The 17,851-nt window shown below is 41.0% G+C and overlaps 1 protein-coding gene across 2 annotated transcripts in view; it reads left to right on the top strand.

The window, feature by feature from the left end:
- LOC102312470 (POU domain, class 2, transcription factor 2) overlaps nucleotides 1-12,668 on the top strand; it is a 78,855-nt gene extending 66,187 nt beyond the window's left edge. For both annotated transcript variants that reach the window (XM_005941202.3, XM_005941201.3), the window contains exons 6-16: nucleotides 462-734; nucleotides 868-982; nucleotides 1,255-1,346; nucleotides 2,217-2,489; nucleotides 2,569-2,710; nucleotides 3,022-3,170; nucleotides 4,181-4,378; nucleotides 4,462-4,510; nucleotides 5,078-5,216; nucleotides 6,226-6,299; nucleotides 10,012-12,668. In XM_005941202.3, coding sequence (XP_005941264.1) covers nucleotides 462-734; nucleotides 868-982; nucleotides 1,255-1,346; nucleotides 2,217-2,489; nucleotides 2,569-2,710; nucleotides 3,022-3,170; nucleotides 4,181-4,378; nucleotides 4,462-4,510; nucleotides 5,078-5,216; nucleotides 6,226-6,299; nucleotides 10,012-10,391 — 1,884 coding nt within the window. In that variant the 3' untranslated portion in view covers nucleotides 10,392-12,668. The remainder of the gene's footprint in view (nucleotides 1-461; nucleotides 735-867; nucleotides 983-1,254; nucleotides 1,347-2,216; nucleotides 2,490-2,568; nucleotides 2,711-3,021; nucleotides 3,171-4,180; nucleotides 4,379-4,461; nucleotides 4,511-5,077; nucleotides 5,217-6,225; nucleotides 6,300-10,011) is intronic.
- Nucleotides 12,669-17,851: the final 5,183 nt, after the last annotated feature.

The raw sequence follows: 17,851 nt of genomic DNA, 5'->3' as shown, positions 1-17,851 counted from the left end.
CTGCCCTCTCTAGTGTTTCCATAAAAACACACATTTGTGAGCTGCTCTCTGCTTGCATTACTCCAAACGTGATGCACTGCTGAAAAACAAAGAGTGCAATCAACGATTCAGCATTAGGTAACTTCAATAAGGCCTTCCTGACAAACCAGAAGCCCTTGCACTACCTGTAGTGTTTTTGTGTTTTTGCATTTCAGCTAAATGTACTTTGAAGCTAAGTGGGTTCCTTTTCTTTGCTTGTCTTGCTCTGGCATGCTTTTACTGTCCGCTAACAGATTCACCTACACCTGTGTTCCTGGAATGGTAGCTGATACTCTTTGTTCTCTCTCCAACTTTTGCCGTCCTGCATTATTTTTTTATTTCTCCAATTCCATTTCCCTCTCACTGTGCACGCTTACATCTTCTTCTCATTTCCCATCACTGTCCTCGTTCCTCTCCCTCCTCCAACTGTTGCTCTCTCCCAGCTTGCTGCGCTTCTCCCGGCCCAGCAGCAGCTGCTCCTCCAACAGGCTCAGGCTCAGCTCTTGGCGGCAGCCGTTCAGCAGTCGAACGCCGCCCATGCCGCTCACGCTGCCCACGCCGCCGCGCAGCAGCAAGCCAACCAGCAGCAGCAGCAACAAAACCAATCGCAATCCCAACAACAGCAGCAGCAGCAAACCAAACAGGAGCAAACAGTCCAAGCTCCGCCTCCACCGCCACAGCTGGCCCTGTCGCAGCCAATCCAGCTCACAGCACAGGTACCGTCAGCTTAAAAGAGTGTTTTATTGATTTTATTGATTCTCTTAATAATAAGTCTAATTAATAAACCGACTCATCTTTACCCGACTTTATTACTGCTCTGTATTGAAATGCGTTTGTGTTGCGTCGCAGGACATCCAGCAGCTGTTGCAGCTCCAGCAGCTGGTTTTAATGCCAGGTCACCCTCTCCAGTCTCCTGCCCAGTTCCTCCTGTCACAGCCAGCACCTGCACAGCAGTCACAGCAGGGTGAGGAAAACCCTGAAACCTCCTTTCTGTACAAATATTACATGGAATTCATCTGAGAATCAAAAAATTACCCCTCACTGTCTCAGTGGGATTAAAGTGGTGAAGTTGGTTAGGAAATGTGTCATATTTCCTAATAACAGCAAAGATTTCTGTGAATCAGCCGTGCTGCTTTCACCTTTCGATGAGTTCATCCACCCATGAACTCGTTAATCCAAACTTTGGCTGGAAAGTTGGCATATTTGGTTTGTAAAGTGTTTGATTTATTTTTACAGGTTTGCTCTCGACACCAAATCTGATCCAGCTACCTCAACAAAGCCCAGGGGGACTGCTGACATCACCACCTCGCCTGGGACTCCAAGCACAGGTAGGAAATCTTTGTGTGTGTGCGTGTGAGAGAGAGTCGAAACATGCAAATGAGCTTACAGCACATTTTGTTTTCTTTTAATTTAAATGAGAATCTTTGAACCACAGAGTTTCTGTCAGACTGACATTCACCATTATCAGGATTTATCTGCGTCAGAAGTACCTGCAGGATGCTAAACACACCTTAATGTCATTGTGCTCGAAAGCAGCACAAGTTTGCATGAAGAACTAATAGATCATCTGTGATGCAACTGTCCTGTCAGCTGAAAAATGTCAAGGAAGACGCTCAATAAATCATGCATTTGCATAGCATCTTCTTTTCAAAATAGATGCAATTTCTGGTCCAATGAGGTATCTGGTATCGTCACCCCTTATCCTCTATAACGTGATGCATGAATGCAACCTCACACATCCAAAGGCTGTTACAGATTTTTGATTAAGTTGTGATGAAGCCGTGTCAGACACAACAGATGTGAATGTAAATGAGCTGCGTAGCAGCAGATATCGTGCATGATGTCTCGTCAATTAGCTAACACTCCCGCAGCCTGCAGGGCCAAAGCTTTGACAGGCAGTATGTAGCTTCTCTTGGTGCTAAGCCAAGCACAGACGCTGTTTCAAAATTCTAAATAATGTTTTTTTTCCTCTCTCCTTTTTAGAGTAAAAGGTCTCGTTATAGCAACCAGGGCGTGTTTTATTTTTCTCAGCATGTTTTCTAGCCGATGACCTTATTTAATTTTTTTTTTCAATTCGTAGAAAATGAATGTGCATGTTTCTCAGGAAAAAGTGTGTGAGCTTTTTTTTTACCAGCACATAAAGAATGTTTGAATGAATCATGCATATACTCTTTGTCTCACTTCTGCTGACATCACAGAGAGAGAAGAGCAGCGATGCTGGAAGCAGCAGCAGTGGAGGCTCTTTAGTTGCCACTGGGAGCAGCGGTGTTGGTGTTGTGACATCTGTAGGAGTTACCTCTGCATCCAGCAGCGCCATGGCTTCTTCCTTAGCCTCCGGCTTGAGTTCTGGAGGTCATGGGGGTCATGGGGGTCATGGGGGTCACATGGGAGAAGAACCCAGCGATCTAGAGGAGCTGGAGCAGTTTGCCCGCACCTTCAAGCAGCGCCGCATAAAGCTGGGATTCACCCAGGTAAGAAGAAGGAAGGCATGTTTGCATGATAAAGTCTGCATGTATTTGCACAGTGACACAAATTTTCTGTCTCCATCAGGGCGATGTTGGTGTGGCTATGGGAAAACTGTACGGCAACGATTTTAGCCAGACCACCATCTCCCGCTTTGAAGCTCTCAACCTGAGCTTTAAGAACATGTGCAAGCTGAAGCCTCTCCTCGAGAAGTGGCTGAGTGACGCAGGTACTAAGTATTTTGTTGCTGGTGTACACTCAGCACACTCATCTTTGTTTGCTGGAACATGTGAGAGTCAGAAATATTTTAAAAAGAACTTTAATTTGAAAATAAGCTCAGAATGTTTCATTTTGATGGAAATAGCCTTAAATAAAGACTTCTTTAAAATGTTACCTATAGTTTTCCATCAGTGATAAAGTGTTAAAATATAGTGTTTCACATATTTTAAGGATTTTAATTTAATTTGACATTCTGATCATTCTTTACGTCACCAAAAACACTTCCCTCATTTATGCCTTCTTTCTCTGTTTCTGTCACAGAAACAATGGCGGTAGACAGCATGCTGCCCAGCCCTTCTTCTATCTCCTCCCCCATGTTGGGCATCGAGGGTCTACCTGGCCGACGCAGGAAGAAACGCACCAGCATCGAGACCAATGTGCGAATAATCCTAGAGCGCAACTTCAGCACGGTAGGAGATTAAGTTATTAGCAAAATTGAGCCTGAATTTCTAATGGGTATGATTTTTACACCTGAATATAAAATAATGCAGGTTTCCACTTTTGTTTTTATAGAAATAAGATAGAATTGAATCAATTTTCTTTTCAGTGCTGTTATTAGAAAATAAGATTCATGAATGTGGCCGTTTTTAACCCTAAATACTCTTAATTCTTGCTTTACAAAGATTTTAAAATGCGGCAAGTAGGAAAATATTTAAATATAGCCCAATATGTGGGGACCACTTTTTAGTTATACGTTATAAATTTGGAGCTTGATGTTAAAAGAGATTTTAAAGAGTCTTTTAAAGAGCTAAGGAGCCTCTATATTTAATAAGAAGAAAAAACATTTTCTCTGCATTAAACACTTGCAGTTTCATAAAAAGCAAAAACATGAACTTGCTAAACACCCGCCCAGCACAGAACACAAAAAGTACAATGACAAAGGCCGTCATATCAGAGCTGTAGATTTTGTACAAACCTGCAGCAGATTCTTGGGAACTGCCGTAGATCGACTGCACACCGTAGATCAGAGCTACATCCAGCCCATTTTGATCTTATGTGGGCCAGACCAATGGAACTGCCCTTTCTGCCAGTTTAGTCTAACTACACATTTAGTCCCTAAGAAATTGCTATTTCAACAGAAATCAGTGCAACTCTTTGAGTTAGGCTTAGGAAAAGCTGCAAAACCTCTGTTCTACTTTACATTTTCCAAAGTCATATGGTGGGCCTAATTGAAAGATTTGCTGGGCAAATCCTGGTCCCTGGGCCTTATGTTTGACACCTCCTGCCTTAGATTAGCACACCATAAATAGTTAATACAAACATATTGTTATACTAATGCAGTGGCTTTAAAAAAAAAGCTCTTCTACATGTGATAAACCAGCATCCTATTTTGGATAGCCTCCCTTTATTAATTAGCCTCCTTCTGACTGCATGCAGTGTTTTCAGCACTTCCTCATCGCTTTGATCTCTTCCTCCTCAGAACCAGAAGCCTACCTCTGAGGAGATCCTGCTGATGGCGGAGCAGCTCAACATGGAAAAGGAGGTGATTCGCGTTTGGTTTTGCAACCGCCGGCAGAAAGAGAAACGCATCAACCCCTCTAGCAGCACCACCCCTCCACTGCCCAGCCAGACTTCGCCTGTTGTGACGCACAAAGCCCCCTGCTACAGCCCGCACATGGTACAGTCCGCCCTCTATGCGGGAATGGATGTTTCACAGTAGGATGGAAGAACTTCCTAATTTCTCTTTTCCTGTATCTGCAGATATCGAGTCAGGGTCTGTCCCAGGTCACCACCAGCCTCAGCACAACAGGTGAGCTGTAATAACTGTTTGTGCCTGCGTAGACGCTCGTCAATAAATTATTAAAGGTTAGAGCGCTGCTTCTCAATTATGTTTTTGAACCCAAAGGTCGGTCTGGTCCTGACATTATTTGGGAACAGTTGATATTTCAGTATTGTTGAGTGTTTCGCTGATTTGATGAAACATGGAGGAATCATCACTGAGACAAAAAAAATCATTAAGACTGGAAACAGAAACAGGGATGTTTTGTTGACAGCAGCACAGAAGCGCTGGTCTTATGTTGAGTTGTTTACCTCCGTGAGTCATGATTCGTCCGTGAGCTGTCCAGGCTTCACAGATATGACAGATGACCTGACAGGTAGCAAACACAGCTGGAAATTTATTGGCCCATTGAGTCGAGGCTAGTACCGGCCAACCAGAAAGTGAAGTTGAATGGTGAGAAGAAGACCTTTGAATAGTTCAGGACCCTGGCTGTTGATGAAGAACTGTGTCACCAAAGTGTTTATTTAGTAATAACACTGTAATTCTTCTGTGCACTGCTGTGCGACATCCGTATCACTCTTCTTCTCTCCCTCTCAGGCACCAGTTCGTCACCTTCAGCGTCCTGCCCCATGACTCCGGTCAGCTCAGTTGCCATTTCTTCTTCTGTGACTCCGCCTCCTCATAGCACAGCCAGCCCAGCTCCTCCCAGCCTCGGGACCTCTGGGCTCAACGCTGGGTGAGTGTCAATAACAATTTGAGAAATTTAATTACTAATTGGTTTTTCCTCCTGTTTACTATCACATTATTATCTCCAAATTCTGGTCCCTTGTAATCCTATTAAATAAATTTCAGTGTAATATTACTCGGCTAGAACCATTTTTGATACATGATATTATTTTGGTATTGTTGCAGGAATTAGTCGGATCCCTAGATGGAAGAAAAGCTAGCTAGCATGAATATAAAATTAATGCAAAACTTTTTGAAGGTTTCTTATTGTTGGTTAGTTTTAAACAAACCCTCTGAACTCTGCAAAAAAGACCTTTTCAAATTGACTTGACCATGATCTCTAACCCGACATCCCGTCATACATATGTGAGCAGATGTTTCTTGAGCATTTATGATGCAAGCTTTGCTCAAAATCCCATGTGGCTGTGTTTCAAAAAAGTCAAATACTAAACCAAAGCCTCCAAGCTCTCCATGTGCACCTCTGGACCTCCTTCACCGTCAGTGCTGCTTTCAGATTCCTATAGAAGTTCCAGTCTACTTCAGTAATTTCTCTAGTGACCTCAAAATTGTCCAAATTGGACAAACTGGAAGTATTTTAAACAGCAGCTTTGAATGGAAGATGTCCCGACCCAAAAGAGCATAAAAAGAGTGGTTGGTGACCTGAACTACATCACATGAAAGTGCAGGATTTTTAATGCCATATGGGTTCATGTTTCACTCTCCACCCACCCTGCTGACTGTATTTGGCTCCCTGTGATTTAGTTCTCGTCCCCCAAGTGAAATTAAAGTCAAAGTTTTGACAGTTTGGAGCAGGATCTAGCATCTCCCTGCATCTCAGAAGCATAGCCACAAATGCATCAGAGCTCTTTCTTTCCAAGCTGCCTCGACTACCATGATGTGGATGACTGAGAACCTACACAGACAAATGCTCTCTTGATGTTATTTAACCTGAAAAATGTTTCTGTACATCAATGAATGTCTGGATGTGTGTGTGAATTTGCTGTCCATCCACATTTCAGGAACACAATGATGGGAGTAAGCACAGGGATGAACCAGGCCCTCATTGGCAACAATCCCCTGGCTACCATGCAAGGTTTGTGTCACTGAGTGCATGAGTGTGTGTTGTTAGACTGTCCCCTCTGGCCCAGCGAGTCTTCATGAGTCTCCATTTCTAAAGACCAGTTCCCATTTCATCCTCCATCCATTCTGCCCAAAATGAATTTCCTTGCAAAGCCTCAGTATGACAGTAGCCAAGAGCAAGCCCGGCGCGCACTACTCCTCCTTTCTCAAACTTTTTGAATCGCTCAGTATGGTGAAAGATTCAATTTGATTCTCATACAATAGCCCACTATTATCACAAAGTGACAAGAGCCCCTTATGGCAAAGCTTAGGAGGCCAAGTCAGCTTACAGTAAACAGTTGAACAGGCACAATCCCCACCCTCTCAATATCAAAGCCTGTTGGCTAAATAACTAGTTTCACTCAAAATTCTCCTCTTTGAAAGAGACGATCTGCTGCCAAATCAATTAAGCATCACAAATAAGCTCAGCTTTGAATCCGTCACGTGCTCCATCTCCCTATAGCGCCGATTCAGGCCTTCCCCTTTTTCTCGCGCTCCGTTCAGCGTCATTCAGAGTCGGCGTCCTCCGGGCCATGTGCTGATGAGAAGGATACAGTCTGTTATGGAAACTGCAGCTCTGGCACTGTTGGCTCTGATAGAGTTTTAGGCTGAAGGAAAGAAGAGAGAAGAGCCTGAGTTTAAAAAAAAAAAAGAAAGAAAGAAAAAAGGATGGGATGAAATGAAGTGTTGACACGAAAGGATTTCAGTTTGCTTCCCTTTGGGGCCACACATGCTGTAAATGTTTACTCTCATGTAATGGATAAAAGTGTGTATTATTACACTGGAATTCAAACGCTGGCAGGTGTATCACTGTGTTACAGCAGGGTTCGGACAGATTGACAGGTTATCCTGACAAGCTTGCAGCAGTAACCTCGCAGAAAAGACTGCTACTGTAACAGTACTGGGATTTTATCTCATTGAAAAGTAATAAAAAACTATGAAATATAGTGCTGTGGAAAAGCATTAACCCTGCTAACAGACAGTAACAAAGTACAACTACTTTGTTACTTTGTACTTACGTAGAATTTTCAGGTATCTGTACTTGGCAACTTTTTACTTTTACTCCCTACATTTTTAAACAAATATCTGTACTTTTTACTTACATTTTCAAAACGGGCTCGTTGCTTTTGGTTTAAGGAATTTGAGGAGAGTTATTATTTCACATCACTGCATGAAATCATGTGAGCCTTCAGACATCAAACTGATATCAGCCTAAAACGTAACACACGAGAGGCAGTCCCTTAAGTACAGAATGTCTGCGCTATTACTGATTTCCTTTCTTCTTCTTTTTTGACTTGTTAATGTTACATGTTTCAGATTATCAAACAGATTTTCAATATTAGACAAAGATAACCTGAGTAAATGGAAAATTAAGGGAAATACATTATTAAGGTAAAAACAAAGCTATCCGAACCTACCTGACTCTGTGGGGGGGAAATTAATTGCTCCCCTTCATTCAGTCGTGAACTTGCGGTAATTTACGTGCATTTTTTTTGGAAGGCTGAGTTAAGTTTCACTGGCCACACCCTGACCTGATCACTGCCAGCCTGGTTGAATCAATAAATCTTTAAAATACAACCTGTCTGACAAAGCGAAGTAGGCCAGAAGATTTCAAAAAGCAACACATCATGCCACGATGTGAAGAAACATCTGAAAAACAAACTCATTAAAGTTTATCACTCAAAGCCATTTCTAAAGGCTGTGCGACTCCAACGAACTACAGTGAGTGCCGTTATTCAAAAATTAATATGAGAAAACTTACAATAGTCGTTAAATGTTCCAGAGAGTACAACATCACTTCAAGAGCGCATCAACGACTCATTCAGGAGGTCGCTAAAAACCCAGAACAACATCTATAGAGCTGCACGCCTCAGTAGGCTTAGATAAGGTCAGAGTTCATGATTCAATAATAAGGAAGAGACTGGGAAAAATAGAGCAAACCACTGCTGATCCAAAAGAACACAGAACGTCGTCTCACGTTTACCAAAAAACATCTTGGATGATCCACGATGCTTTTGGGAAAATATTCTGTGGACTGACGAGACAAAAGTTGAACTTTTTGTAGGTTTGAGTCCCGTTACAGCGTAAAAGTAACTGCATTTCATAAAGAGATCATACCAATAGTCAAACGTGGAGGTGGCAGTGTGATGGTGTTGGACTACTTTGCTGCTTCAGGGCGACTTGCTGTAACTGATGAAAGCAGGAATTCTGCTCTTTACCAGAAAATCTTGAAGAAGCTCGGTTTAAGAACCGAAGCACGCCAACAAGTCCATCTGAGTGGCTCAAAAAGAATGCGATTTTGGACCTCAAAGGCATTTTTATATTTTCTTGGCTTATGTTTGTCAAATATCAACATTTATTTGATGATCTCAGACATAATAAATCACAAAGGGGGAAAATATTTTTCAGAGCACTGTATTTAACATAAACCTTTTGAGCCTGTTCGTTTTTTTTCTATTAAAAGTCTGCAAACTACTGCTTTTGCAGATTGTAACAGACGCGGGTTTGACAGGGTGAGACAGAAAAGGTTCATTCTCACATCCACTGTGTGTGAATATCACAATCAGATTTCATCCTTTGCTGTCGATCATTGTCTCTGTGCATTTTAAGGTTGAGTGTCATCATGAAGAGTCTTGGCTTTAGCGCAGGGGTGTCAAACACGTTCTGAGCGATCACTGATGATCTACAAACAACCTCCGATGTTTTGAAGCACTATTCTCTCCACGTTTCCTCACTAACGACTAAATGATTTAACCATCTTATGTGGATTTTATACTTTCCACATTAGTGGGTATACAAAGGTCCACTTCAGTCTGAGTAATCTAAATGTCATCATCAAAGGATAAATATGCATCTGCTAATTTTTTGGGACCATGTGGACTCTTCTCTGAGGCACTAAACCACAAATCTGTGTGGTTTCTGAAGACCCATGTGTCCTTCAGATGAACTTAGAGCAACTAAGTATGCCCAACTTGCCGTGCTTTGATGTGATGTTGTGTGAGTAGTTTCTTTGTTAGCAGGAGGGCTGTAAAACTTACAGTGATTCACACAAAATACAGTGAGCCATCTTTTTATGCTTGTGGAACTAGTCCATTGGGCCACACTGGGCTCAGTTGGTGGGTTGTTTCTGACCCGTGGGCCATATGTTTGACACTCCTGCTTTAGCCTTATATTTTTTATCTGTTATTATGATTTAAGTGGGAAAATCTTTCACATTTATTCAGGCTTTCTTTAATCATCTTCACTTTCAGCAACCTATTTTTAAATGTTTGTCTGTAACTAATGTCTCTGATCTGTTCACTGACTTCTTTTTAATTCTCTCTTTGTTTATTTCCATCGTCCATCATTATTTCACCCTGGAAACTGTCTCTCTTTTTTCCCTCTCCTCTCCCTTCTTCGTCTTCACTGCCATCACATCCGCATTTATTCCCCTGTCCTCTATGTTCTTCTTCTTTTGTTCTTCTGATCGCTTTGCAACTTTGTTCTGAACACCTTTGTTTTCCTTTTCTGTCAATTTTGACTTTTTCATTCACTTTTTTTTTTTTTGTAACATTTTTTAATCTTCCCCTCACCCTCATTTCTTGAGCCTAATCCTGTCTCTTTTTCATCTCCTGTCTTTTTCTTCATCCTCCTGTCCTCCTTTCTCCTCTATCCACCTTCTCCTTCCCCTCTTCCATGCTTTGCAGCTCTGGCAGCCAGCGGTGGGCAGCTACCCATTTCCAGCCTTGAAGGTGGAGCAGGTCACATGCTTCTCGGTGGACCTGGGGGTGCCTCTGTCCCCTCTTCCCTCCGCCCTTCTCTCTTCCTCAACCGACCCACTCTCCTCCCCATGGTGACCGGCTCTATGGCAACAACATCCACAACTGTCATGGGACTGGTCAGCAGCAGTGGTGGCGTGTGCGGCCCAAGGCCCTGCTTTTCCCAGTCTCCTTCCGCTGGCACCAGCAACCTCATGAGCCCAACTTCGTGCCCAGAAGAGTCTGCGTCTCCTTGTTCAAGTCCCGCCTCTTTCTGTTCATTCAGCGAAGCCTCGCCGCCACCACTGGGAGGGACCATGGCCGACTGATCCCCGACTGACAGCCAAAGTATCCTATTAGAGGAGGACGAGGAGGAGAAGGAGGACGATTAAAGGAGCTTTAAAAATCTAAATTTACAACCTCGCCTTTGAACCAAAGCCATCTCTCTGTCCAATCCATCTCTGGTTTTGTCTGTCTCTCTCTTTTCGTATCTCCCTGCTGACGTCTTTTGAAGCCAAAAATATACACAGATGGATGCGGGGAGGAAGCAAAGAGAGAGGTAGGATGGAAAGGATAGAGAGAACTGCAGAACGAAGGAGGGGAATTCGAAACCAAATATTGATCTACAGCTGGAGAGGTGGCACTGAGGTGTGTTTTTGCTTGGCATCGAGAAGTGAACACCACGCTTTTTAACAGCTGGAGAAAAAAAACTCAGTGAGGGCAGGGATGAAAACTGAAACTGTGTGTGGAAAAAAAAAAGGGAGGCAAAGAAAAGACTTGTTTAACAAGCCCGGAAGGTCGTGTGGTTGCAACCAAATTTAAAAAAAAAAAAAAAAAAGCAAGAAAGGAAATATGCTAGAAGAGAAACACACAAAGATGTAACCAAAATCTCTGAATACCAAAAACTGAAAACCAAAAAAAGACAAAAAAACAACAACAAACGGAGCGAAAAGCTTTAGTTCAAAAAGACTTTCTGATCTGTCCAGGATCAGTTTACTACTTCATTCTACGTCACGCCAAACATTTCCCATTTCACTCAGGATTTCTGTTTTTCCTTTTTTTTTCCATCTTCAGCTGAAGATTTACAAAACATCTATTTTTCTATTATTTTGTATTCATCGCTCTTTTTTATCTAACTCAAACAGTTTCACCCTTTACAGTTGAACCCACATGCAGGATGTCTACCTACCTCTCTCTTTACAGCTTTACAGTGGTCAACCTACCTTACATTTTAACAGACTGTTTCAATGAGCCTGGAGCAGCAGATGGGTGGGGTTTATTACGATAATAATTACTTTAGTTTCCAGTAAGAAGCCAATCTGTATTCGCTGTAGTACAAAAATAACTTTCTGGTATTCATTAAAGCCTTCTTCGTAGCAAAAGCCACCCTTCTGGCAAAAGTTGGAAACTCCACTGAAGTTAAAGGAAAATACTGGTCAAAATTTTAAGGGTTATTTAGCTGTTAAATGTCAATTTGTTAGATCCACAGTTAGATTTGGGGGATTATTTGTATCTCAGATTACCCTCAGTGACAGATTTTAATGGGTTACTGCCATCATCATTATCATCATCATCATTATTATCTTTAATTTTTGTTCAGACCAAAGTATACCCTGAATAGGATTCATGCTGCCTGCGGAGTGGATATACACAAGGCAGATGTGTGGTTTATTTATTTTTATATTATTTATTATTTGCTGTCTTTAATTTAATGTTACCCTTTATACACGCTCACCATCATCATCACCATCACGTCACCTTTCAGACTGCTCATCTACCACCAGTCACTCACTCTTGGATACCAAAGCATCGCCTCTGGCAGCGTTGTCTCTGGATTCGCCCGGGAGACGAGTGTCCAGACAAAACCTCAGCAGTGTCAAAGGGAAAACACACACACATATACACAAACACACATATTACAGTACACTACAAGCATAAGAAAGACCAAACCAAAAAAAAAAGAACAAAAGAAAGAGGTGAAGCACCGGCATTCCCCTTACTGCCCCCAAACCCCTGCCCTCCAACCCTCCCTCCCATCCGCCCCTCTCCTTTGTCTCCAAAGATCAGATCAAAGGGCCAAAAGAAACAAGGAGGAGAAGAGAAAGAGGAGAAGCGGAGGAGCCAAAGGTATGAGGAGCTGCAGGGGGAAAGTGAGGAGGAGAAGAAGAAGAGGAGGAGATGGAGAAGTAGGAGGAAGAGGAGCAGGAGGAGATACGCTTGAAGCAGCGGACCAAAAAACCAAAAAGTAACCCAAAACCAAAAGCTACTGCTACTACTGCTACTAGTTATGTGTGAGTGACTGAAGCGTAACGAAACCAAATACAAACAAAGAGGGGGAGGACGGGGGAGAGAAGGGGTGAGTAAGGCCCTGTCTGTCTGTTCGTCTTTAACTGTGATTGCCGTTCTTGTATATCAGACAGAAATCGTTCCCTGCCTCCCTCTGCCGGCCACCTCGCTTTGTTCTCACTTTCTTTTTCCTGGATGGATAAAATATGGATTAACCTCAACAAACTGACTTTGAGAATATATATATTTTTGTTTCTGCTTTCCATAGTGTGTCTGTTACCGATGTATGGATTCGTCTCATTGCTTTCTTCTTATTATGCGGTGGGTAAGGAGGGAGGGAGGGGCTGGGTGTGGGGCTGGGTGGGCGGGGGTGACAGGTTGGTTTGGCAACGTGTTGCCTGTTTTCACGTCTTCTTGTCTCTTCGGTTGTGGTCCGGGTTTTTCTTTGACGTTTGGAGATAACTGTGAAAATGTAGCTTCCGGGATTTCCTTTCTTTCTTTTTTCTTTTTAAGTTGATTCAGAATGTTGTGAAAAAGCCAAAACTGAAAACCAAAAGCAAAACTTTTTAGAAATACAACCATACCAAATAGAACAACCAAACCAATGCACAAGTCGTATGATTGGATTAGCTGAAGCGTGTGTGAGAGTGTCTGTGTGTGTGTAAGCATGTGTAGGTAAAGATGATTCTCTTACATACAAACCAAACCATAAAACACACAAAAACACATGTTGGACAAAATAATATCAGTCAGTGAAGAGCAAAGCTCCGGTCAGTTTGAACCTGGACCTGTTTCTGCAGTTTTCCAATCACATTTGTCGGCTTCCTGCAAAAGATTTAGATCACATCTCATAAAAACTTTGCCCGTTCATCCCCCCCATAAAGGAATGCACAAATTTAGCATTTTTGGGTTCAATTATGATCAAATAAATCACAGCAAGTTCCCACAGTTTCTCACACATGTTGAAAAAGGCAGGAATGCTTATGGTGACTCAGCTCCTGGCTACTTAAACTCCAATTTTAAGTCAACCTCTTATTTTAGTACTTACAGGATGTAAATTCAGTTTTAAAGGTCTTGACGGCACCACAGTAAACAAAAAAACAACAGTTTATGAGTCTGATTGTATTGCATAAGTGAAAAAATGAGTGCGCACATTTCAAGGTTTTCTTTTAAAATGTTTAGTTTCAGGGTTTTATGTCATTATAATGTGTGTTATATTACATTTAGAAAGTTCACAAAAGATATTAGAACACAAACGTTTGATTTATAGTCACGTCTGCACAAAAACTGATTTTTTTAAACCAAATTCATTAAGATTAGAACTCAATACATTAATTTCTACTTTTATTTTTGTTAGATTTGTAAGTGCACAATATTATTTTACTTAGTTTGAGGGTTTTTTCCAAGTCCAGTTGTTAATTTTATCATAATACCATATGTTTAAAACCAAATTCAAACCACTGACCACCTAAGCGGTACCATAAATAAAACACAGTTGTGCTTAAAGGTCTCAAGTCTGTGATAAAGACAGCAGTGGCAGAGTGACTGCCACTGACTGTTAGTGCTGCTGTCTTTAATTTGATTATTTATTTAACTGACTGTCATTTTGAATTAAAAACTTACAATTAAAATCTAAGACTGCAATAAATCTGCAACAATTGCTAAATTTATTCTTTTTAATTACTGATAAAACTTGGAAGAAAATGACACTTTAAATTGTTGGTTACTCCAGTGAATATCGGGTCCTGTGATCCTTTGTTGCGTGGGGTGGCCAGACTTACAAACACAGACTGTATTCAAAAGATGGTAGTCACACCTTGGCTCCACCCCACTCTTATTTTGGTGAGGATTAATGGCTGTGATTGGAGAACTAAAGAAAGCAAGTACCAGGTTGAAGCCAGGGATGAACTTTGATGTGACACAAATACTGAAGGCAACCAGTGATGAAGACGATATGGGGAGGGGCACGGGGTACAGGTGGTAAAGGCTGTTAACATCCACTTTTAGAGGGAATGTATCCATTAGTTCTTATAGGTTTTGTAGAAGGAAATAATATATGTTCACCTGTTCTTATTTGTTGCTCATGTATTAAAAGGCTGGGACTATTATCCATTGACGACCGAAGACGACGACATGATTTAAGAACCAAAAGCTTTAAAACTCTTTTATCTCTCACGGGCTCCTTGTTGGAAAAAAAATATTTGTATTTATTGTATGAGGGAGGTGTGTGATTTTTCGGGGATGGGGAAAATAGTCTGTTTGTATTTGATGAACTTCTTTGTCTCTCATCTTGTTTATTTATTGATTATTTATGTATTTATTGAATTCTATTTAAGTCTTTCGGGATCTTTGTAACAGCTTTTCAGGGGTTGTATCTGCAGAGAGGGATGTTCTTGAGATCAAAACAAGGAGGAACGAATGTTTCAAAGCAAAACCAAACCTAAGACTGTTGCAACCTGAGAAGGAGAGAAAGTAGGGAACAGAGGGAGGAACATTTATGGCTAGCTTCGTGGGGAAACAGTTGTTTCCTGTTCCAGCCATCAGACAGGCATTGGAGTGTGTGTCACTGCGTTTGGTTTACTTACCTCCAGCAGCATTGTTTTTAATCATCATCTTATTAAATACACTACTAACATAGACTGTATTAAAAAGATGGGAGACACCATGATGGCACATAAGACGATGAATAGCAACCGTGACATCATCTGCTGGTTCTGAAGTTGTGTTTTGAAGCCCCATTAAAGGGGCGGGTCTAACTCTAAAACTGCTTTGTTTACTGGCTAAGGTCTTATCAATCACAAGTCCATAGCCAATGAATAAGCCCTGGATAAACCTCAATTTTGAAACCTACTAAGACCAAATTTTAAAAACTTTTGATTGACTAACCCCCTAAAACCTTTAGGGAGGTGCTTATAGGTCAAGCTGGAAAGCCTCTTTTCCAGAAAACATAAAGTAAACTTTTAGATTTTAAATCCCGCTCAGCTTCACACACTCCAAACACGTCAGTGTTTGAAACATTGCTCGACTTTGTGGTGTAAAATCCAACATTTCTGTCCCAACGAGTGAATTCGCTCCTCCTCCTCTGCTCTCTAACAATCTTTCGAGGGCTTTAACTCATACCTCTGATACTCAGATAAAAGAAACCAAATAGACATTCAAGCTTTAATGACGAAACATAAACCTAAAAAAAAAAAGACGTGTCTTGTCTGAACTCAGGAGTGAGGGGTGTGAAAGCGGCCCTAGCAAGTTAGTTTGACGGAGGAAAAACAAAGATTTTCACGAACCAGTTGTTCTTATGGCTTTAACCTACAGAACGCACGGCCACGCTGGGTGAAGACGTGGCGTGTTTTGTAGCGAGGGGAGGGGGGTGTGTGTCTATTTATCACTGCTGTCGGAAAAAAACATCCGAACTTCTTTTATCTTCTTTTTTTTTATTTATTTTTTTTACTCGAAATAAAAAAGTGAATTTCTGTTTTTAGCACGACGCTCATCTCTTGGGGTCTTTAAAGTCCACTGTGGATCTTAAAAACTGTGTGGATTTCCGACTTAACAGATCTTTATATTTTTAACATTTGTGTTACGTGTTATGTTTTTTAACTCCAACAGCAGTGCAGCTCTGTCTGTATGTGTGCCTGTGCAGTCGGACTCGGCTGTGGTGGACAGAGAATGATACCAAAGTTAAAACGACCACAGCGAGACCCTGCACGACAAACACAACACACGCGCTCACAGTCATTCCACGTGTATATAAGCATTCAGGATTCTCATTAGGGACTGTAACTGATAAAATAAAGGATATCCAGCGCCTGATGTTAATATAAGAACACTGTCAGATAATAAGAGCATTTCAGGCCTTGGCAGTTTTCTACTGTAGTTCTTTATGTGGCTGTGAATGTTAATTTTACTACTCTGCTCAAGTCACCGTGAAATCGACGACTTTTTTTCTCTCTTTGTTTTTTGTTTTTTTTTTGGCCTTGAGAACACAAATGTTAATACCTGCTACCAGACAGAGTAAAAGTAAATGAGAGTATTACTTCAGTCAGTATTGTTTGCCCCTTGTTATTGTTGATTTATTAAGGAGAAGTTTTAAAAGAAACATTTTCCTTTCTATTTTTTCTACAATGCAGCTTAAATCCAAAGGTTAAGAGGACAGCAAAGATAGATTTTACTGCTAAAGAAAAGACCTCAATAGTGAAAACCAAAGAGCTCCACTGTATCTTTTCACATTTTCTGTTTCTCCGCATCGTGCAACTCCCTCGATTTTATGATGTAAACTCCAAAAGTGTTCTTTAATATAGCCTGATGATGATGATGATGATGATGGTGGTAGTGGTGGAGGTGAACATAAAAGACGAAAACAAGCATCTGTTTTTTGGGGTTCTCTTTTTTTCCTGTTTTGAAGTATGCTTACAATATGCTGTTTTTTGACCTCGAGGCTCTCTCTGTCTGAGTTGATTCTATAACCCGATTCTGTTGGAAACGTTTGGGTTTGAAACTGTTCTCTACTGTCCCTTAACTCATCGCTATCTGTGTGCCTGTTGTTTTGGGGGCCAGGGAAACGGGGACAAAACAAACCTGTAAGTGTTAGAAATAAAGTGCGAATTTAGACCAAAGTCATCTCCCGTGTCTTTGTTGCTATTTTGTTTCTATAATGCAGTTCCTCTAGTGGCCACTTGACAATTAGGATAATGAATCGTGTAAAAAAATGGTCAAATCATCTTAGGATGATGACTTCTTGAACATAATGAGGAGTTCACTGTACTCAAAAGGCCTCCACAGTCATCAGCGTCCAGTGAGTGTTCATAGACGACTATTTGCCAACACATTTGCAGTTTTAGCATAATGAAAATAAAACAGTCAGTTAATCTGTTAATTAAAATTCACCTCCACCGAGGGGGTTATGTTTTTGTTGGTCATGCTGTCTGTAAATATAATTGCTCAAAAACTTTTGAATGAATTCCAATAAAACTTTGTAGAGTGGGGTCGTGTTAGCGATCCATTAAAATGTGGCTCGCATTCAGCGAGGCCTTCAAGACCAAATTAGTGATTCATTGGTTGACAAATCTCGCAAAAAGCCAAAGTGTGGTTTGTATTCTCAACATAAAAGATTAAAAATATCATGTCTCAATTAACCTTTGACTTCTCCTTTAAGGTCAATGGATTGATCTGAAGGTCAAAGTTATAATAGTGCAATATCGAGCTGTTTGAAATGTCATTAGGTTTTCAGACTGACAACATGTTAGCATAGGATACTTTGGAGTATAGTTAATATCATTGTGACTTTTTTATGTACGTTACAGTAATGGGTTCTAACCTTTTAAGTGCATAAAAAAATTTGTACATCTACAATGTCCCTGAATAAGTGTTATTTTTTGAGGAAAACTAGATAAACCTGAGATCAAAAACTTTTTCCACTTTATATTTATTACTAAACATTTGAAAAAACTTGTACCAAACAATGAAGTGGATGCTATGCATGTACTATAGTCACATACTGTAAATA

This window comes from Haplochromis burtoni, unplaced genomic scaffold (genome assembly GCF_018398535.1).
Source record: "Haplochromis burtoni strain Fernald_Lab_line unplaced genomic scaffold, NCSU_Asbu1 Contig_305, whole genome shotgun sequence".
Lineage (NCBI taxonomy): Eukaryota > Metazoa > Chordata > Actinopteri > Cichliformes > Cichlidae > Haplochromis > Haplochromis burtoni.
Note: the sequence above shows the minus strand (reverse complement) of the source record. Positions and strands in the feature narration are given on the sequence as shown.